At 36.0% G+C, this 23,048-nt stretch overlaps 1 protein-coding gene across 5 annotated transcripts in view; it reads right to left on the reverse strand.

Annotated features, from left to right (window-relative positions):
* Positions 1-697: 697 nt before the first annotated feature.
* The window catches only part of CCDC171 (coiled-coil domain containing 171), a 380,335-nt gene continuing 357,984 nt past the window's right edge, over positions 698-23,048 (reverse strand). For 4 of the 5 annotated variants that reach the window (XM_050761632.1, XM_050761631.1, XM_050761629.1 and 1 more), the window contains one exon: positions 698-1,103. In XM_050761632.1, the coding sequence (XP_050617589.1) occupies positions 876-1,103 (228 nt within the window). In that variant the 3' untranslated portion in view covers positions 698-875. Of the gene's footprint in view, positions 1,104-8,275; positions 9,184-23,048 lie in introns of those variants that run through there. The other variant, XM_050761633.1, reaches the window with a different exon arrangement.

Here is a 23,048-nt window from a genome sequence, read left to right on the forward strand (position 1 = left end):
GGTCCTACCAACAACAAAAACAAAAAAGGAGCCTATTTTGAAGGTCAAAACAGCCATTACCTTGAAGTTTTTCGCTTATACTAAATGTATTACCTGCTATCCTGGTGTGGGAACCGTCCTTAGGAAGTGCCTAAACATACCACAGAAATCCTCCAGCACAATTGCTCTACTTTCTTATCAAATGCAGACTTGCTAAAAGAATGAGTTTTCAGTGCCTTCAGGGACCAGATTCAGCAGTTAACTTAACTTGTTCAAATGGGCAAGTGGTATCATGTAGCTTTACAAGGAGCAACCTGACCTTCTCACATTGACCAGGAGTGACATTATTGTGCAGGAGGAGAAGCAGTCACATCATTTCTGTTTTGCACAACCTGCTTAAAGTTTGCAACTAAATGCTTGTCTTCAGTTGAGCTGACAAGAGAGAAGAGGGGGCTCAGTGAACCATGGCCGGGCTGCCATGAAATGACAGGAATCATTGGCATACATTTCAAATAGCTCTCTCAATCCTATTAAAGCATTGCAGTCCTGCTTTAAAATAGACAAGTATGAAACAACTTTGATAGATAGAGACTAAAATGGCTTATTGATTTTTTTAAGTCTGAGGGAAATTACCCAAAATGTGTCATTCCTTAACATTTAAAAATATGTTACATAAAAATGAGCAACTGTGATAATAAATAAAACTTGGAGAGAAAAAAGTTGGCTATTTCCTTATTCAAGGAGACAGAGCTACCAGAATACATCAAGATATCGCACAAATTTTTTAAATCCACTGCCACTTCTGCTGAAACAAAAGTCAACTGATAAGAAAATTCCCATTCAAAACAATTTTAATTGTACTGTTAACTCTTCCTCCATTTTTAAATTTCATGAAGTCATAATCCAATCTGAGTTGGTCTGTTGGCATTAGCAGACATAGTCACTGGAGAGGAGTGAGATGATGTCAGAGCATGGGGAACAGTATTTATAAATGTCTCCTTTAAGAAAGTGTAAGTTGTATCAAGTTCAGCTTTCAATGGTAAGAAATCCCCAATACCAGTTGTGTCAGCAGGAAGAGGAGCTCTTGAAGGAATGGAGAGATTTGAATGGTCTCGTGATCCTATCTGTGACATACAAAAGAAAAAAATAATAAGCATAGAGTTGAAAACTCTCAAACAGAGCCTAAAACCATAAACAGGCAAGTAGACTAATAATGATTAAAATACAAAATGAGATGGAAATTACTATTTCAATAATCTATATGAGAATATATAGATAGTAAATTATTTTCCAAGTGTGACTGAATCCCTTATTTGCTCTTTTATGACTTTTCTAGACAACAGGAATTTATCTAAACACTAAATCTTTGTGTAAAACTCTTTATAAAGTTATCATGTCAAAGAGTCAATACAATCAGGGATTTTTACCTTGACTTCATTGGCAATTTACAGAAACCGATGCTAATAGCATTTATTTCATTATGCTTTATAATAAGTGCCATATAATATGGAAGATTAGATTGCTTAGAAAATAAACTATGAGTATTTATGTTTTTTAAACCTATCTGTTTTACTTACTTGACAAAAGTAGCACAAAGAAAAATAAGCCAATCCCAGTGACCTCTAGAAAATGGCATATTGAGATACAAAATTCTAATGAGAACTCTTTGGGTTTACTTTAATAATAATGCCACCACCCTGTTTTTTCTTTCAACTTTATTACTTTAGGTTCTGGGGTACATGTGCAGATATGTTACATGGGTAATTACTGATTTAAGTCACTGAGGTATGGTGTACAAATGATCCCATCAGCCAGGTGGTGAGCACAGTCCCCGAGAGGTAGTTCTTCAACCCTCTCCCACTCTCGTAGTCCCTGGTGCTCAGTGTCTATTGTTTCCATCTTTATGTCCATGATACCACCCTGTTTTGATAAAGACTATTATAAGTATTTAGAAATCATGTGTCAAAATAAGGGAATGAATAATTTGTCATATATTTGAGAACACTGATGGTATCCAGAAACTGTTGGAAATTAAACTTAAAAATGCCACACAGTCATGAAATACTGGACAACAGAATTAACATTTTGATAAAGCTACTCATTTAAGCCTTAAGTGATATCAGTATCTGGTAGTTAATATTTAACATGAAGAAGTCTTAGCAGTAAAGCAGGTAAGCATTATTTTATGACATTTAAAGATGGCAGGAAAATAGTGATCAATTGTATGGCATAATTTTCCAGATTCCCACAAAATAAATGCTGCTGAAATAACAAGTCTGGTTATAAGTATCTCCACTAAAAATCATACTCTATATTGCAGGGTTTTTTTAAACTTTCTAGTGGATCCCCTTACAGTTTTGATAACAAAATAATGTAAACTATAAGGTATACTTTATTATGTCATGTTATACAAAACTGTTTCTACATGTAAAAACAAGAGGGAAGCTATCACTGGCTTTAGGAAAGTATCAGAAATTCAACTGTTGTATGTGTTACCATTTTTGTGGATTTTTTTAAAACTACAACTGGAGAAAAAATCAATATCTGCATCTAACACCTAGGTCAGCAATTTTCTTTGATCTTTGTTCTTTTGATTTCTTGATACTCTACTGCAGGCCTATAGCTGACGGAAATCATGTCTTTTAATACTGGAAGTTAGGAAACACCTAAAATGGTCACTTGAAATAGCTCTACGAAGGACAAGGTTTCCCAATGGAAGGAAAACAACTTCCAAAATCATGTGTTGACCCTGATTCGTAGTATTAATGAGGTTTTGCTTGCAGAACCAATGCTGGGCCTGATCATCTCAGTTCAGAACCTGAACAGAGGCATCTCATTACATCAGAGGCTAGAGGTGCACACAGCTGCATTTTTACTGCTGCTACAATCATTTTTTAGCAGTGTCATTACTGGATTGACTTTGCAGCTATAAACATTACAGTGCCATCTACTAAGTTCTCATTCTGCCAGGCCTGGGGGTTAGGGGAATGCTGGAAGAGCAGGAAATGGTGGGGCCTGATTTTCTTCTTAATAAACATAGTTATAGCCATAGTATTCTCTATTATAATAGATATTGTCAGAAAAGACTTCAAAAGTTTGTTTTGATACATTTTTGTACTTCAAGTTCTGGTCTAAGAAAACTATGTATGGAAAATAGAGGGGTGTGCAGAATCAGTCTAAGGAAGGTCAGATATCTGCTGGGGGTATTTTCTTCTTGATGTTTAGATAAAGGTGACTATGCCAAATTGACCAACCATTCCTGTTTTGTCAATATTAGTGATATGCATAATTTACTCAAACCTATATGCTGTACTTAAAGTTTACCTTTTTGTTCTTGTGAATCCATCAACCTAACACATTACAAAGCTAGGAAGGCAGTGTTTAGGGAAAGTCTCTACTAACTGCTCATTTCTCTTTAATATTCTACAGATCTTGGTACCCTACAAAGAGGTCCCTCTTTTGCCTTTTCTCATCCTACTTTTTCTAATATGTCTACTTTCCACTACATTGCCTGAAAGCACCCTTTCATCTAATATAACATTTTTGACTAAATAACCTTGAAATGGGGTGTTATTTCCCTAGTATTTCAAATTAGTCTCACTTTTTGCACACCATTTTCTGACCTTATGTCCTAAACATGGAAAATAATCTAAAAATCTCCAGAGATGAAAAAAAAGAGACAGAGAGAGGGAGATATCCTTTAAGTCTTGTATTCCCCAAAAGTATAGTCTCTAGAAAGTAAACAGAGTTACTTTTATATAAAGGAAAACAAATGACTGCTTTTGCTACTGGGATCATCTGCTGTACTGCTAGGAAAAAACTTTTTTCATGAAATGAGGTAAAGTCTGATTTTAAGTCACTTAAGAGCTTAAAAAAAAGCCACCGGCTGGAGGCGGTGGCTCATGCCTGTAATCCCAGCACTTTGGGAGGCTGAGGCAGGTGGATCACCTGAGGTCAGGAGTTGGAGACCAGCCTGGCCAACATGCTGAAACCTCGCCTCTGCTAAAAATACAAAAATTAGCTGGGCGTGCGCCTGTAATCCCAGCTATTTGGGAGGCTGAGGCAGGGGAATCACTTGAACCCGGAGGCGGAGGTTGCAGTGAGCCAAGATCGTGCCACTGCACACTGCACTCCAGCCTGGGCAACAGAGCGAGACTCTGTCTCAAACAACAACAACAACAACAAAAAAGCTAGCAACAATTCTGGTGAAACTTTGATTTGAGAATGTGATGTTAAAATAACAAGTAAATATGAACTGTTTTTCTTGTCATAAATATCCAGAATAATATCCAGAAATACATAATACTTTTGTACTATTTTAATGTAACAGAGAGAGTAAAGGACAGTTAAATAACTTTTTGTCAGAGAACATTAAAAGTTAGTGTGCACCACCTCATCTTGTATTTTAAATCTGTAAAGCTTGTGGTCATATAAACTACTTTTAAAACCACTGAGGTGTTCTGCCTCTTACGTAAATCTAAATTTAGGCAGTTTTTCAAAAGGAAATTAGGTGCCTGAAATAAAAGCTAGGTGTCATGTGAATCTTTATGGAAGCACTTTTATTTACTCAATAAGCTATAAATGATTCTATTTGAACTGCTATAGTCCATCAGCTAAATACATATTCACAATACAAAATGTGTCTACTAAATTTCTACATTTTAAAATCTTATGAAATACAGTAATTGGACACATCCAATAGCCATTTTCCAAGGCTTTAATATCTTAATTTTCCACAAATGTTTTTCAAACAAAAATAAACAAATAAAGCATTAGTCTAATAATAAAATAACCACCCAATAAATTGTCTGTAAGTCAAAGTCTTTTTGCCGACCAAGGCTTCTGAAACTAAGCCATTTGTCTCCTGTGTAACATTTATGATCAAGTTAAGTCTTCTAGAATTTAGTATTATAAAAAGTGAGGAAAAATGTTATTTAGTAAGCCTTAGTAGTATTGCATGGAGATTATGCTAAGCACATAGTGTGGTGAAAAGAATACCAGACTGAAGATCAGCGGACTCTAGCTTCTCCTCACAGCTCTTTTACAATCCGACTGGGTCATTTGAGGCAGGTAAATTAGTCCATCCAAATGAGGGGCTGGACTCTTTCCAGCTTTGAAATTCTACAGGTCTGCCATAATTCCACATGTGAGAGCATATACTATATAAACCCTAACTTTTTTGAGGGACATCAACCCAGAAATCAGTTTCCCGAATATAATACTTGAGAGGATGTAGATTTACCATTCTTAAGGGGAAAGAATACATATTGCACATTGCACATTGTTCTAAAATAAAGCCAAATAGATAACAAGATTAGCCACAATTTCGATGACGTGGCTTCATTCAATTAGATTCTATAGTACTCTTTCATTACTTCAAACTCCATGATGATGTTTTAAACCCTGTAAATTATTGACTGCTTTTAAGTAGTCTGCACAGCTCCACATAAATAGATGAAGAAATCAAAGCACCCACCAGAGGGTGTTACAGTGAGGCCCCCTTGCCACTTCTACTTTGGTTCCTAACGTGAGAGTCTTACCAACAGAGCCTCAATACTCAGTGTCACAAAGTTTTCTTTCTTCTAAATACTTCAGGTTAGTTAGCCAAATTCTACCTGTCAATTTTCCAGTTGTCATGCTGGCCTCATAGGACACTGTAGTTTACACAGTCAGAGTTGGCAAAAATCACATAGTTTTCTCTTGTGGAATACTCAATTTTATATCTGAGATATATACACATAAAAACATGCATTCACCTTATAAATATATACACACATATACTTGATATATTATTATATAAATATATATATATACACACACTCAGACACACACATCTGCTATCATGCCATCCAATATTTATTTCTCATACAGTAGTTACCAATTCTAACTTTTAGCTACCAATAACAAGCTTGTAGGAATATTTTATGCATTCTTCTCCCTGTAAGTCATTAAACCTTAGTACAGACTAGTTTTACTATCTTACTGACATCAAGGCATAGGAAGAAATGTGAGTTAATGGAAAAATGCAAAGAAGTTGCATTAGGAAACACCCTAAGAGCCCAGCGTGCCTAGAGATCTAAAAAGGACAATCACAGAGGTAGAAACAAATCAGAAAAAAGGGGTAGAATGTATTAACAGGAACTTGATTCACATCACAACAGCTCTGTCCTCAGGCAGACACTCAGTATTCTATCTGGTTCTAATTCAGCCTTGGCTACTTTTTTGATGCAGAATATTGATTGAATCAATGGTTTTGATTCTTCATGCTTCCCTATAACCATGCCCTTGCTCTTGGCTTCCCTGTCCAGCCTCATCTACCATTTCCTCACTTGTACTGTGCAAGCCAGGTACATGGAACTTGTGAGTCCCTAATTAGGATATTCCATAGTTCACATCGCCCTCCAGTCTGTCCACTTCTGCTCTTTGTTGGGTGAGTCCTCCACGTTTCAAACTCTGGCCAAGGTCTGCCTCTTTCATGAGGCTTTTCTGGATCCTCTTCCCATCCTTCCCCAACTACAGCTAACTGTAACATCCAATCTCATTTTTACATTCCTTCATGAGCATTTATTTTACTATTTTTTCACTTATTTGTATATCCTTATATTTCCCCTATAAAACTACGAGCACTTAGTGTAATGGAATCATGATTTTGTACCCCTAGCACTTAGCAGAATATCTGGGACTAAATAAGATTCCTAAATGATGAATGAGTGAATGAACAAATGACTTATATTATTACTTCATGGTCTTGGTGTTTTATTGTTATTTCACACATATACAGCTTATGTCACAATTAGATTTAGCAAAGAATAATGGAAAGAATATGGGCTTTGAAAGTGGAAAGAATTAAGGTTCTAAACTTCATTCTGCCATTTACTAATTATGTGATCCTTGACAAGTTACTTAACCTGTGTGAACTTGTATCCTTATCTGTAAAGGAGGAAGACTAATTCCTCACAGGGCTGTTATGAGGATTAAATGGAATAATATACACAAAAATGTGTAGCATAGAGTAGCTCCTCTTCTTCACTTCTCTTTTTTACTCTTCTCAAATGATATAAATTCTAACTTTACAATTATAGTCAACATGTATTGAGCATGTCAGGCACTGTGCTAGATTTCCTTTTACAGGCATTATCTGAATTCTCACAGTGACTCAATCAGAAAGCACTACAATTATCTTCATTCTACAGTTGAAGAGACTAGGGCTCAGAAGAGCAGAATAAATTGCCACTGGTTGCACAGCTTGCTAATGGTAGAAAGGGATGTGAATCTTGATTCCTCTGACTCTCCTATTCATATGCTTGACCACTACCTTACCATGTCACCCAAGGAAGATATAGCCTAGCCTCAGGCTTATTTTATATCTAGAGGCATTTCATCAACAAAATAAGGGCTCAACAAACCTCTCTGAAAATGGAAAATAAAAGTACATAGATTGTGTTAGAGGCTAAAATAAATGTTTATATTTATTTTATTGTGGTCCAACATTTGAATGCCTGTGGTACTTACTGGAGTAAATACATACATCTCATGGAACTTACACAAAAATGAAAGTTATAGCCCTTTCATCAAAGGGGCTTACGTGTTGTTATATTCAGAGACAAAATGAGGCACTGAGGTTTTAAATTACACTAGAATATTTAAGGCCAAGCGTGGTGGCTCATGCCTGTAATCCCAGCAATTTGGGAGGCTGAGGCTGGCAGATTATCTGAAGTCAGGAGTTTGAGACAAGCCTGACCAACATGGTGAAAACCTATCTCTGCTTAAAAATACAAAAAATTAGTCAGGCATGCTGGTGGGTGCCTGTAATCCCAGCTACCCGGGAGGCTGAGGCAGGAGAATCGCTTGAACCTGGGAGGCAGAGGTTGCAGTGAGCTGAGATCGTGCCATTGCTCTCCAGCCTGGGTGACAAGAGTGAGACTCTGTCTCAAAAAATAATTAATTAATTAAATTACACTAGAACATTTAAACTTTAATTTTAAATTACTTCAAGATATCTTGTGCCTGACAAAACAGTAAGTCCCATTTTCTTCTCCAGGATGTTTAGATTTCCTGATGTGGTTGAGGTTATAAAAAGAGTTGAAGAATTCTCCCAAGTGGCTGTTGTTCTTTCTTTTCTTAGTATTCTTCATACCCTTGTGCTTGCAGTCTGTTGCAAACCTGACAATCCTGACACAACTGATGGTAGAGAGTGCCAGAAATGGCCAGAAAATGCAAAGGAAGCATTTTCCCCTCTGTCTTAGAAACATACACTCCCAAACAATTCAGAGAGAATTGAAAATGTAAATAAGTTTATGCACTCAAATATAGGAAAAGATACAAAAACCAAATAAATAAATAAAAGCATACCATATAGAAAAATGCTACTGAAAGTCTGAAATGACAAACTGGTGAAAATATGTGGAACACATAGAAACCCCATACAAGTAACTTTCTTAATTTACAAAAGGTTCATGCAGATCAATTGAAATAATGTAATTAGAAAATAGGCTGAGGGTAGCATATTTATTAAGACTGAGTTCAGTTGTAAGAGAAAACTCTAAATGCTATTGGCTTAAATAAAAGTCTATTTCCCTCTGACAGGGCTATATAAAGTTATCAAGAATCCAGGCTGCTTCTATCTTGGACTCCATAGTTCAGTACATGGCTTTTAACTCATGATCAAAAATGGCTGCTCAAGTTCCAGTTAGTATGTGTGCATTCTAGCCAGAAGAAAGGAAGATGGAACAAAGAAGGAGGCACCGCTTCCGTTTACAGACACTTACTAAAATTGCACAATTTTACTTACATTCCATTGACTAGAACTTAGATCACATAAGTAATTTAGCTTTCAGAGAGTCTGAGAAATGTAGTTTGTTAGTCTGTTTGTTTGTTTCCTGAGCAGCCCAGGTAACATTCAGAGGCTCTATTACTAAGAAAGAGAGAGAAAACAGATATCAGGAAAGCACTGCCAGGCTCTGCCTCATGTACAAACTGGATGTCTGATGGGGGAGAGAGTAGTATAATAACCAAAAAACATATGAAAAGGTGCTAAACTTCATTCATAAGTAAAGAACTATAATACAACACATCCCAATTAAAGATTACTTTTCATATATCAAATGGGCAAAAACTTAGATGTCTGATGATCTCCACTGTTGAGAAGAGGGAATCCGGCAAACATTTGCCATGTAGTTAGGGATACAAGCTCGTGCAATGTTTCTGGAAGACAAAAATTTAAAGGTCCTTTGACCTAGCAATTCCACTGCTAGGCATTTCTTCTATGGCTACACTCAAAAGAGTTCACCAAGGTGAGCATATGTTCACTGAAGCATTTTTAGATAGATATATAAAACATTTTAAAAATAAAGCCAGAGGTCCATCAACAGAAGGTTATTTAAGTGAAGTATGACACAACCATATAATACAACTATTTTAAAAATGAGGTAAATATGTAAAGGCTGATAGAGAAATATATCCAAGTGAAAAAAAAGTTCAAAATGTATACATGTGTTTATGTGTATATACATATATAAAAATAGTAATATATATTTAAAAATAAGCATAAACACACACACATGCATATCTATCCCTATTTTTTCTGGAAAAAAGAATCACAAGAAATCAAAAGAAACTTAATAATCTTTGGAAAAAAGAACTAAATTGGAGTTTGGGTAGAAAAAAAAGATTTGAAAGGTTAAATTTTTCTTTCCATGATTTTTTAGCTTTAAAATTATTTGAATCATGAGAGAAGGTTAGGAATTGGCAGTTCACACAGCAAAAATACATCTGGGTAACAAATAAATGGGGAAAAATGGTAACCCCCACAAGTAATCAAAAATGGAAAATAAGACATTTATTGCCGATAAAAATTAAAACTTAAAAATTACACTAAATGTTAGTGAAAGCATTGTGAAGCAAGCATTCATAAATTGCTAGTAACTGTATAAATTGTTAGAACCACTGGATCTATAATTGGGCAACTGTCTTAAATGGTTAATGACATTTGATCTAACAATTCCATTTATGATTAGGTTCTTTATATTAATAATAACAGATAAAAATTAGAAATACTCTCATATTGAACCAGAAGCATAGTTAAGTAGGCTATAGCTACATGGTGGAAAATTACGTAGCTATAAAATTTACAGTTATAAACTTTTGGATAATGGGACAAATGTTCGGGTCTAACCAAAGGTCAGACCTTTGTAAAGAGCTAGACAGTAAGAATTTCATGCTTTGTAGGCTATATGTTTTCTGTTATAAGCATTAGATACTGCTGTTGTAACACACAAGCAGCCATCGAGGATATGTAAATGAATTAGCATGGCTGTGTTTCAATATAACTTTATTTATGGCCAGTGAAATCTGAATTTCACATAAATTTTATATGTCATGATACGTTATTATTCTTTTGCTTTTTTCCCATAACTATTTAAAATATTAAAACCATTCTTAGCTCACAGGCCATACAAAAACAGGTGGCATGTAGATTTGCTGACCCTAGGGCTAGACTACATCGTGAAAAAGCGGTACACAAAATTACATATGGTGCTTGTTTTGTGGTATTGGAATTGTTGGGATTTTTTTCTCTATTCTGAGTTAGGATTAGGATTTGTATTTTCCAAATTACCTAGAGTAAGTATGTTTTACTTTTATAGCTAAAAATCCTTTATTAAAAAATGAAACTGTATATATTTATATATACTGAAATACATCTATATATTTTAGTAGAGTTGTGGCTCTGAAATGTGTGGTCAAAATGAAAATGTAACTGGATAGTTAAAGGTCTCAGAGGATAGGTCTTTAAGTGTTTTGCATGTTTTGAAAAGATTGTAATCTAGCAAAGAACACTCTCATTTCAATGTTTTCAGTTATCTAAGTCATATTTACAGTTTTACATTGAGTAAACACCTACACAAATAATGACACTGAGTAACTTGTTCCTCTACTCTGCACAAATGCAACTCCTTATGCAGAGTGGCTACTTATAACTTGTGTGCCTTCATTTTACTCCAAATAGCACTTCCAGCTGCCAAATTACGACTTCTGTGGTCATAATGTACACATGTCACACTCTCTCTGGGAACTATTAGGCAAAAGTTTTCTGACCACTATTTCATTACTGAAGAATTTCCTCTTAAAGTTATAAATGTTTTTTATTCAATGTCAAAAATTTAGTAGTAATCTGGAAGCTATAAACTTAGACCTCGTAGCAATACGTTTTTCAAGGAGTGGAATTACGGAGCAGGCACTCAGGTAAGGAATAGCAGAGGAAGGAAAGAATCATTTAGAATTCAAAGTAGTTTGAAAGAAATGACTTTCCTAAACTTTTCTAACAATATAAGTATCTGTCAATCACACATCTCAACAAATTTGGCATTAAATTCTCATTTTGCAATTTGAAACCCATTTTTTCTTTGCATGCCCCTCCCTTCCACTGCTGTTTTAGGCAATTTCCTTCATTGTTCCATTATATCACACCTAAAATCCTTAGCAGTTCTTCATGGAATGCTGCAAAGTGTCTTTATTTCCCCACTGACCATGGTATAACCTCTATATTCCCCAGGGCTGTGGACCCTGTGAACAGTTCCATAGCTGGGCGTTTCTGGAGGGACTGGCTATCTTCAGTTAAAAGAATGTGGTCTATTTCTTAGGAAGAGAAAGGCACTTCAGATGTAAGACAAATCATGTGATCTGGGTGTCATATCTGCGGAATGCCTTCAAATCACAACAAGCACTGAGGCATATGTTCTAAAACAAATCACTTAGCTGGCAATGACATTTCCTTTACATGATAGTCAGGAATGTTATTTCTGATATAACCACATCATTTCCAGCAGTCTCAACCCAAATCTATCCCTAGGGAGAACATCTTACGTAACAGTAAAATATAGCAAACACAAAAATCCAAAATAATATGACTCCAGGCTACATTTCAGGAATCGACTCCCTATATTATGAATTCTATATGATAAATTTTCCCTATGCTTGCATAATGCGTAAAGATATCTAAATCCATACCCCTCTTAGTATCCTAAATTAGCTCTATTCATTTATTTTTTCAGTAAATATCTATTGAGTGCCTATGATGTGCCAAATGCTGTTCCAAGTACTGGGATACAACAGTTAATTAAACAAATAAAAATTCCTTGTTTTGGGGATTATTTATTAGACCTTAACTAATCTTCATTCTGATCCAGTTTTCCTTAAATTAGAATCTGTTGAAATACTATGAAACCACATAATTGCTATTTTTATAGGATAAGCTTTGATGCGCAATAGCACTGGAAGTTTCCCATCCTCATCATTCTGCGGATACAAAGTCCCAAGTGAGTCAAGTTACCCTGGTCCTTCCCTGTCCTGCTCATACAAGCCTCAAACATCCCTGTGGATTCCCCATCAAGAGCTGCTTGGTGTCTGTAATCCCTCCATCAGGATCTGCCTTCAATGTGTTAGAGGGCTCAGTAGGCCATATGGGTGATAGCTCTAACAAAAATTTGGGGTGTCCATCCTTCCCTTTCTGTCATCTGAAAACTGTGACAACTCTGACTGAAACCCAGTGTCTTGTGGTGTCTATCACAAAACATTTCTTTCAGCTTCTACCTGTAAGTCCTTTTTCTAAGAGTCCAGATGCCAGTCCCTAGTCCTGCATGGAGGAAAGGCACTAGGTCGTTCTCTCCACTTCGCATCTCCTCCTCTGGGTGTCTGACCATAAAATCTCCACTAGTCCTTCTCCAACTGCCAGAGCCCTCACTCAGATTAACGCTCTAGAGTCTGCACACTGTTTCTTCAAAAAGGCTTAGACTTGTTTGAAATGCAGTTTACGCTTGGGGTAGGTTGTCTACTGGACAATAATTTTAAAATAGGTTTCAAAGCTGTTTGCTAAATATTTTTCATCAGTTATTTGTCTCTTCACTTTGTCTGACCTAAACGTACTTTTAATTTTTGTAAACAAAGTCATCTCTTCAGACTTTGCTATTTCCTACTTCATCTATTCTTTATTGTATGTTTGCTTATTATTTGAAAATATTCAAATATAAGATTAAAGACTAGAATAATAGGATAGATGAAACTCATAAGAAATATTAATAAGCACAGATAATGAATCAGCAAGTAGTTTGTGGGACATAGGCAGAATTCATACGGTAAGACATGTTACTTTATAGATAGAAATGGATGGAAAGGCCACACCATAAGGTAGAGATAAGCCACCTCTAGTTAATGTCATCCTTAAATTGACCCTAGAACTGCAGATAAAACACAAAGCTATTCAGCAGCCTCAGTGGCAAATTATAGCCATTGGCCAGGCATGTTTGTCCCTGTATCTCTCCTAGATAGCAAGTGTGTGTAAGTAGCCTCAGGCACCTTCAGTCTTCCAAGCCCCCTGTTTCAAATCTCAACCCTGATCCTCATAACCTCACAGAGAGTGAAGAAGGCTGATGCAGTGGAGAGAGACAGGGCACATGAACACTGCATAACTAAGAAGTCAGGTTATGATCCTTCCCCCTGCTTGCTCCCTGCTGTATCTCTTCTTGCTTTTTGCTGTATGTTTAGTACCACAAACCATGTGATTTCAGCATATTAACTTGGTCTGTGATACCTTCTGTTATGACCTCTTGGATAACTTGACTGGTAGTCTTCTTGGACACTACCATCACATTAAGGTAATTTCTCATAAAACAGCTTTGCTCTCCCGCACTAATCAAAATGCTGATCCTGAAGCATGCCCTGCTTTCTCCTGTCTTGGAGCCACGTTTGCATGCTGCCCTTTTTATTTAGAAGGAGGCTCCTTCATCAGGTTAACTCCTACTGTTTGTCAAAGCTTACCTCAGGTATCACCTTTACCCCAAACTTTCCCTGGCCTCTGTCACCTTGTATAATATAATATAATTAATATAATATAATATAATATAATATGATACGATATAATACCTCACCTCTGTGTTATTATAACACCCCATACACACTTTTATAATAGCACAGTATCACAGTCTTATGTTTGCTTAAACCTGCACTATTCAATATGGTAGCCACATGTAGCTATTTAATTTACATTAATTAAAATTTAATATAAAATTAAATTAAAGATTAAAGTTCAGTTCCTCAGTCACACTAACCACATTCCAAGTGCCCCAAAGCCATATTTCTATCATCACAGTAAGTTCTAATGAATAGTGCTGGCTTAGAGTGTTCATTCCTTGAAGCCACAGGCTATTTTGCTTGCTTGTTTCTATGCTACCAGTGGCCTGCACAGTGACAAGTACAGAGCAGGTACTCTATATACCTGCCTGTTGAATGAATGAACGAATGGATAAGTGAGTTAATGGACTTATTCTAGTCCATATTCTAAAGAAAATGAATAGGGTATCTTTTAATATTAAACTCCTCTTTCTGCAAATATTTTTATTTCACAGAGTTTAACTTCATTTTCTTTAATTTCAACTTTCTTCAATTCCTCCTTTGGAAGTGTCTCAAGCTACAGAAGGGAACTTACTGTTCTTTTCAATGCTAATCTATACTGACCTTCTGGTGGCTATAATTATTGCATTATACCTTAGGCCACTGAGAAAAAGAAAGAAAGAAGCCTGTGACAACAGATAAGAGGAAAGTTATCTTGGCCAGTGTCCATTCTCAAGACATTCAGACAGGAATCCTAGCTCCCTAAAGTTTGATTTTCTGTATTAGGGGAAAATGCATTGCTTATTCCACTGCTTTAATTGTCAATTTTCACGCTCTCTTGAGAAAAAGATTCTATTATAAGCTAAATTTTTAGGAAATCTAATTGTTTGATGTAAACCTTCAAAGTTTCCTTTGAGTTGAATGTCTATCTGCTTGGGCAGAAAAGGGGAAAAGAGGGAATTTACATTCACTTTGCTAAACATTAGCATCTTTTGTTCAATCATTTGAATGCAGGACAGTTAGGGGGAAACAGCTTAGAGAACAAGAGTTGACACATACAGTGTAAAATCTTTTAAGGTGCTTGGATTCAATGAGGGAGAAAGTGAGACGGAACCATATTTCAGCTTCCTAACTGTGTTCCAGTCTGCGGGAACTTTGTGACAGGTCTCTGTCTCTCAGCCACACTTGACTGGCTTTTGCTGACATTCAGCTGTCAGACAGCAACCCTTTACCAGGCCCCTAACATGCTCCACAGCTTCACCCAATTAACTCGCTTTCACTTGACACGGCAGCAAAAAGCTTCATAATAGGTGGTCAAGGTGCATGGTGTCTGCCTGCCCTCGAACTGCTCACACACAGCAAGATGTTTAACGACTTTTCTTCTTGCCTGTATGCTCAGAACTAGTATGACTACAGTTTAGTCATTCCATATATTGAATTGGACAGGAATCTAGGCAATATTATAGTGATACATTAAGCTGCTCAAAAAAAAAAAAAAACAAAAACTTCTAGATGACTAAAGTTAAATTTCAAGTCAGTTCTTTCGGCCCTACTGACAGAAAGATTTGATTTTTAGATTACCAAAATTTAATATTAACTATAAATTTATAGTTAATTTTTCCATTATATCATTAATAACAATATTGTATGAAGGCTACCTGGCATTAAAAAAGAACATCTGAGAAGTAAAAGTGCAAAGGTCTAGGCACATTCAAAAGTATGGAATTTAGCCTCTACTCATAAACATGCACTTATGGACAAACTCAACAATAATTATTCTGTAAATTTTTGTCATGTTGCTGAGGCTTTCAGACGAAATACATTGTACTTGAATACATGTTCAGCTAAGAAATAAAATTTTAATACTTTTTTGGAAAATTAAGTATTTTGCACATTTTTTTCTCACCTCCCAATATGTTCAGAGCTAAGCATATAATCAGTTTTCATTTATTTGCACTCTGAAAATTTGAGTTATTTTAAAAATCAATGTTATATAAAGAAAAGGAAAAGTAATATAAACTATGCTTCCTTTAGAAACCTACATTTTTAAAGCTGTGTGATAAAGAGGCCACAAAACGTTAAAGATAGGTCTCTTTGTTACTGACATCCAAATGCAGATCCTTATAGTTACTAAGGCAGAATTATGATTTCAATTCCAAGTATCCTATCAGTACTCAAAGCTGAAACACTAATTACAAGATGGGGAATCCTAGCCTCCATCATTATAAACTAATCCCAGCAGATATTTACCACTATTTCACACTAGGCAAAGCACAGTTTGACCATAACTTACCATTCTATGAATCTGAGAAGACGCTTCAAGCTTTCGAAGTCAGGTCTCCAAGTAGAAGTGCTTTTGTGACATGCCTTCAAATTTCAGAAAACCTTTCTTTACGTAAATGCACATTTGTTATATTGAACACTGCTCACTTCTTACCAGAAGTTCAAGGAAGGGAGAGATCTTGAATGAATTACTAAGTAATTAGGAAATTGCACTGCATCAATTTTATTCGTTAAGTCCAGCCACATTTTTCATCTAAATCTATCTAAAATCTAATCCTTTTCTATCTCCACTGTTACTGTCCTCACACAGATAATTCTCACTTCTCACTTGCACTACTTTAATGTTGCTTATTATAATTTGCTATAAGTATACACACACACACACACACACATACATATATGTCTATTTCCTCACTAAAGCTATAGGTCCCTGATAGAAAGCACCTTATCACATCTTATTAAAAATGTAATATAATATAGTGCTTAAGAGCAAGGATTTGAGAGGATTCTGGAAAGATGGCTGAGTAGTAGGCACCAGGAACCACCTAGACAACAATTGCACTGGCAGAATCTGTCTGATGAAAGTATTTTGGAATTCTGGAGTCTATTGAAGGCCTGCAGCTTCCAGGGGAAGGCTTGGACAGTAAATTGTGATTAATTTCAGTCAATTTTAGCTCTTAGCACAGAGGCAGCTATCCATCCATCTCCCACTTCTAGCCCCATGACAGACACATGTGCAAATGTTCTTGGAACAGCTTGCACATAACTTGCCGGAGCCAGGGTAGGCAAAAAGAACCTTGTTCTCCAAATATCACGATCTGTGCTCTGATTATTGCTTCTGATCACAGAGGTACCAAAAGGCAGGTGACCATTATTGTTGCACCTCCCCACATTGCACCTCCCCCTCAGCTGAAGTGACATCCAGGGAATTTAAAAGACCAACATCCTTTCTTCCCTCCTCTTCATCTTTCTCTTTTCCCCCATTTGGGTCCAGACATTAACGACTAAGATTTAAAAGCAACTACATATATGAGGAAAATTAGAAAGTGACCACACAAGCCCAGGGAAAGGTGCAGATCCAGAAAAGACCTGAGAAGATCGTAAGTTTACATCTCAGGCCGATCCTTGACACATAGATAGCTACAGCAATTTAAAAAAAATCAGAAAACCCTAGGGAAGGGAGAAAATCTGATTTCCAGAGTTTCTATATTATTATATTCAAATGTTCAGTTTTCAACAACAGCAAAAAATCACAAAGCATACTAATAAACCGGAAAATATGGCTCATTCAAAGGAAAATAATAAATCAATAGAAACTATCCTTGAAGAAGATTTGATGGCAGGTGTCTGAGACAAAGACATTACAACAACTGTCTTACAGATGCTCAGAGAACTAAAGAAAGATGTGAAGAAAATCAAGAAAACATTATCTGAACAAAATGGAAATATCAATAAAGAGACAGAAAGCCTAGAAAGACACAAACAACAACAAAAGCAGAAATTCTGGAGCTGAAAATTAAAATAACTGAAATGAAAAATTCAATACAGTGATTCAAAAGCAAATCTGAGCAGGAAAAAAAATCAACAAGCATGAAGACAGGACCACAGAAACGACTGAGGCTGAGAAACAGAAAGAAAAAGGATTGAAGGAAAGTGAACAGAGTCTAAGGGACCTGTGGGATAACAACAAGCAGAGCAACGTATGAATTGTGGAGATCTAGAATGAAAAGAATGTACTTAAACATCAATAACAGAAGCAAAACTGGAAAGTTCACAAAATTGTGGAATTTAAACAACACACTCTTAAATAACCAATGGTCCAAAGAAGAAATCATGAGGAAAACTGGAAAATACTTAGAAATGAATGAAAATGAAAACACAACATATCAAAACTTATGAGATGCAGTGGAAGCAGTGCTGGGGGGAAATTTACAGCTACAAATGCTTACATTAAGAAACAAGAAAGATCTCAAATCAATAACCTAACTTTACTACTTAAAAAACTAGAAAATAAAAAACTAAACTGAAACCTAGCAGAGGAAGGGGGAAAAAGATTACAGGAGAGATAAACAAAATCAAGACTCTAAAAACAGAAAGAAAGATTGGGAGGCCACGGTGGGTGGATCACGGGGTCAGGAGATCGAGAGCATCCTGGCTAACACAGTGAAACCCCGTCTCTACTAAAAATGGAAAAAATCAGCCGGGCATGGTGGCGGGGCCTGTAGTCCCAGCTACTCAGGAGGCTGAGGCAGGAGAATGGCGTGAACCCGGGAGGCGGAGCTTGCAGTGAGCTGAGATCACGCCACTGCACTCCAGCCTGGGCAACAGAGCAGACTCCGTCTCAAAAAAAAAAAAAAAAAAAAAAAGAAAGAAAGAGAGGAAATCAATGAAATCAAAAGTTGGTTCTTTGAAAAGATCAACAAAACTGACAAACTTTTCGCTAGATAGGCAAGAAAAAAAGAAACTCAAATTACTAACATCAAAAGACAAAGTGAGGATATTAGTACCAGTTCCACAGGGGGAAAAGGGGGATTGTAAGACAGTACTATGAACAACTGTACTGACAAATTGAACACCCTCAATGAAATAAACAATTTCCTAGAAACATAAAACCTACCAGGACTAACAAATTAGAAAAAATAAAAATAAAAGGAAAAGATCTATAACTAGTAAACAGACTGACTCAGTAATCAAAAACCTTTCAACAAGAAAAGCCTAGGACCAAATGGCTTCACTGATTAATTCTACCAAACATTTAAAGAAGAATTAACATTAGTCCTCCTCAAACTCTTCCAAATAATTGAAGAGAAGGGAACACTTCCAAATAAATTTTATGAGGCCAGCATTATCCTGTTACTAAAGCCAGACAAATATATCACAAGAAAAGAAAACTATAGGTCAATATCCCCAATGAATATAGATCCAAAAATCCTCAACAAAATACGATCAACTGAATTCAACAGCACAATAAAATGACCAAACACCAAAACTAAGTGGGTTTACCCTGGGATGCAAGGAGAGCTCAACATACAAAAACCAATTTATGTGATATACCACATTAACAGAATGAAGGCTAAAAATCACATGATCATAGATGCATAAAAGCATTTGATTAAGTTTAATACCATTTCCTGATTTAAAACTCTCAACAAACTAGGAATAGAAGGAAATTACCCTAACACAATAAAGGTCATATATATGAAAGGCCCAAAGCAAATATCTTACTCAATGGTGAAAGAATGAAAGCTTTCTCTTTAAGATCAGGAACAAGGCAAACCTAACTCCTTTCACCACTTGTATTCAACATAGTACTGGAAGTGCTAGCAAGAGAAATTATGCAAGAACAAGAAAAGGCACTCAAATTGGAAAATAAGTGAAATTATCTTTCTTTGCAGATGATATGCTCTTACATGTAGAAAACCCTAAAGATTCCACACCAAATACTATAAGAATGAATAAATGAATTCAGCAAAGTAGGAGGCCAGAAAGTCAACACACAAAAATCAGTTACACTTCCATACCCTAACAATAAACGATACAAAAAGAAAATTACAAAAACAGTTCCATTTAAATAGCATCAAAAAGAATAAAATACCTAGGCATTAAATTAACGAAGGAGGTGAAAACATTTGTATAATGGATACTACAAAACATTGCTGAAAGACATTAAAAACATGAAGAAAGGGAAACATATCCCATGTTAATGGATTAGGAGTCTCAATATTTTTTAAGATGTCAATACCACCCAAGGCAATCTACAGAGTAGATGCAATCTCTATCAAAATCCCAATGAAATTCTTTGCAGAAACAGCAAAACCTGGCCAGGCGCGGTGGCTCATGCCTATAATCTCAGCACTTTGGGAGGCCAAGGCAGGTGGATTACCTAGGTCAGGAGCTCAAGATCAGCCTGATCAACATGGAGAAACCCCGCCCCTACTAAGTACAAAATTAGCCAGGCTTGGTGGCACATGCCTGTAATCCTAGCTACTTGGGAGGCTGAGGCAGGAGAATAGCTTGAACCCAGTAGATGGAGATTGTGGTGAGCTGAGATTGCACCATTGCACTCCAGCCTGGGCAACAGAGCAAGACTCTGTCTCTAAAAAAAAAAAAAAAAAAAAAAAAAAAAAAAAAAAAAAAAAAAATCCATCCTAAAACTCATATATAATCTCCAGGGGCTGGAAACACCCAAAACAATATTGAAAAAAGAAGAACAAAGTTGGAGGACTCACTCGTCGTGATTTCAAAACTTACTACTAAGCTACAGTATTCAAAACAGCGTGTACTGGCATAAAGACAGATATAGAGACCAATAGAACAGAATAGAGAGCTGAGAAGTAAAGCATCAGATAATGGTCAAATGAGTTTTGACAGGATGTCAACACCATTTAATGGGGAAAAAAAAGTCTTTTCAACAAACAGTGCTAGGAGAACTGGATGTCCACATGCAAAAGAATGAAGTTGAAGAACTTCATTAAAGAAAGAATGAAGAACACTATGTACACAAATTAAACCAAAATGGATCAAGGACCTAATGTAAGACCAAAAATTATAAAACTTTTAGAACAAAACACAGGGTGAAAGCTTTACAACCCTGGATTTGGCAAAGATTTTTGGAATTTGACACCATAGGCACAGGCAACAAAAGAAAAAAAATAGACAAATTGAACTTCCTGATAATTTTAAAACTGTGTGCATCAAAGGACACTATGAACAGAGTAAAAAGGCAACCTACAGAACAGGAGAAAATATTTACAAATCATATATCTGTTAAGGGATTGATATCCAGAATATATAGAAAACTCCTAAAACTCAATGACAACAAAATACCTGATTTAAAAAATGGGCAAAGGACTTGAATCAACATTCTACAAAAAATATACAAACCAATAACCACATATAAAGATGCTCAACATCACTAATCATTAGGGAAATGCAAATCAAACCTACAATGAGATACTACCTCATACCCATTAGAACAGCAAAAACAAACAAACAAACAAAAAAAACCAGATAATCACAAGTGTTGGCAGGGAGACGGAGAAATTAGGATCTTTGTTCTGTTAGTGGAAATGTAAAATAGCACAACACTGTAGAAAACAGTATGGCAGCTCCTCAAGAAATTAAAAATAGAATCACCAAATGATACAACTATTCTACTTCTGGGTATAACCCTGAAAGGACTGAAAGTAGGGTCTTGAAGAGATATTTGTATACCCACATTTGTAGCAACGTTATTCACAATTGCTAAAAGAAGGAAGCAACCCAAGTCCATCGATGGATGAGTAAATAAGCAAAATATGGTGTATACATACAATGGAATATTATTCAGCCTTACAAAAGAAATTCTGCATAGCAAAAGAAACTACCATCAGAGTGAACAGGCAACCTAGAGAATGGGAGAAACTTTTTGCAATCTACCCATCTGACAAAGGGCTAATATACAGAATCTACAAAGAACTTAAACAAATTTACAAGAAAAAATCAAACAACCCCATCAAAAAGTGGGTGAAGGATATGAACAGACACTTCTCAAAAGAAGACATTTATGCAGCCAACAGACACATGAAAAGATGCTCATCATCACTGGCCATTAGAGAAATGCAAAACAAAACCACAATGAGATACCATCTCACACCAGTTAGAATGGCAATCATTAAAAAGTCAGGAAACAACAGGTGCTGGAGAGGATGTGGAGAAATAGCAACACTTTTACACTGTCGGTGGGACTGTAAACTAGTTCAACCATTGTGGAAGACAGTGTGGCGATTCCTCAAGGATCTAGAACTAGAAATACCATTTGACCCAGCCATTCCATTACTGGGTATATACCCAAAGGATTATAAATCATGCTGCTACAAAGACACATGTACACATATCTTTATTGCAGCACTATTCACAATAGCAAAGACCTGGAACCAATCCAAATGTACATCAATCAAAGACTGGATTAAGAAAATATGGCACATATACACCATGGAATACTATGCAGCCATAAAAAAGGATGAGTTTCTGTCCTTTGTAGGGGCATGGATGAAGCTGGGAACTATCATTCTGAGCAAACTATCTCAAGGAACAGAAAACCAAACACCACATGTTCTCACTAATAGGTGGGAATTGAACAATGAGAACACTTGGACACAGGAAGGGAAACATCACACACCAGGGCCTGTCGTGGGGTGGGGGGAGGGGGGAGGGATAGCATTACGAGATATACCTAATGTAAATGACGAGTTAATGGGTGCAAGACACCAACATGGCACATGTATACCCATGTAACAAACCTGCGCATTGTGCACATGTACCCTAGAACTTAAAGTATAATAATAAAAAAAAGAAAAAAAAAAAAAAGAAATGCTGACATATGCTAGCTACTATGCTACAACATGTATGAACCTTGAGGACACTATGCTAAGTGAAATAGGCCAGTCACAAAAAGACAAATACTGTAGAATTCTACTTACATGAAATACTTAGAGTAGTCAAAATAATAGAGAAAAAATAGAATGGTGATTGCCAGGATCTAGGGAGATGGGGGAAATGGGAAATTACTGTTTAATGGGTATACAAGTAGGGTGCTTTTAAAGTGTATTAAGTGATGTCATAACATAAGCTTTTATCCATAAATTCCACAAACACCCATAAGTTTTTAATGTCTATGAATGTTAAGGTCTCAGAATTTCTAATGCAACTATAATTTTCTAATAAATATATACAGAAAGGGTTTATAACAATGGTGACACACATCACTTGTTCTTCCATTATCCAAATTCATATGATAGGTATTTGTTATCTTTCTAAAATCCCACCACAGTTTAACTTGTTAGAATTATGTTTTTTAGTTTCTAAACGAATGTAATTTTATTATAACAGATTTTTATTGATACAATAAAACTGAGGCAGAT

The sequence above is a fragment of the Macaca thibetana genome, chromosome 15 (assembly GCF_024542745.1).
Source record: "Macaca thibetana thibetana isolate TM-01 chromosome 15, ASM2454274v1, whole genome shotgun sequence".
Classification (NCBI taxonomy): Eukaryota; Metazoa; Chordata; class Mammalia; order Primates; family Cercopithecidae; genus Macaca; species Macaca thibetana.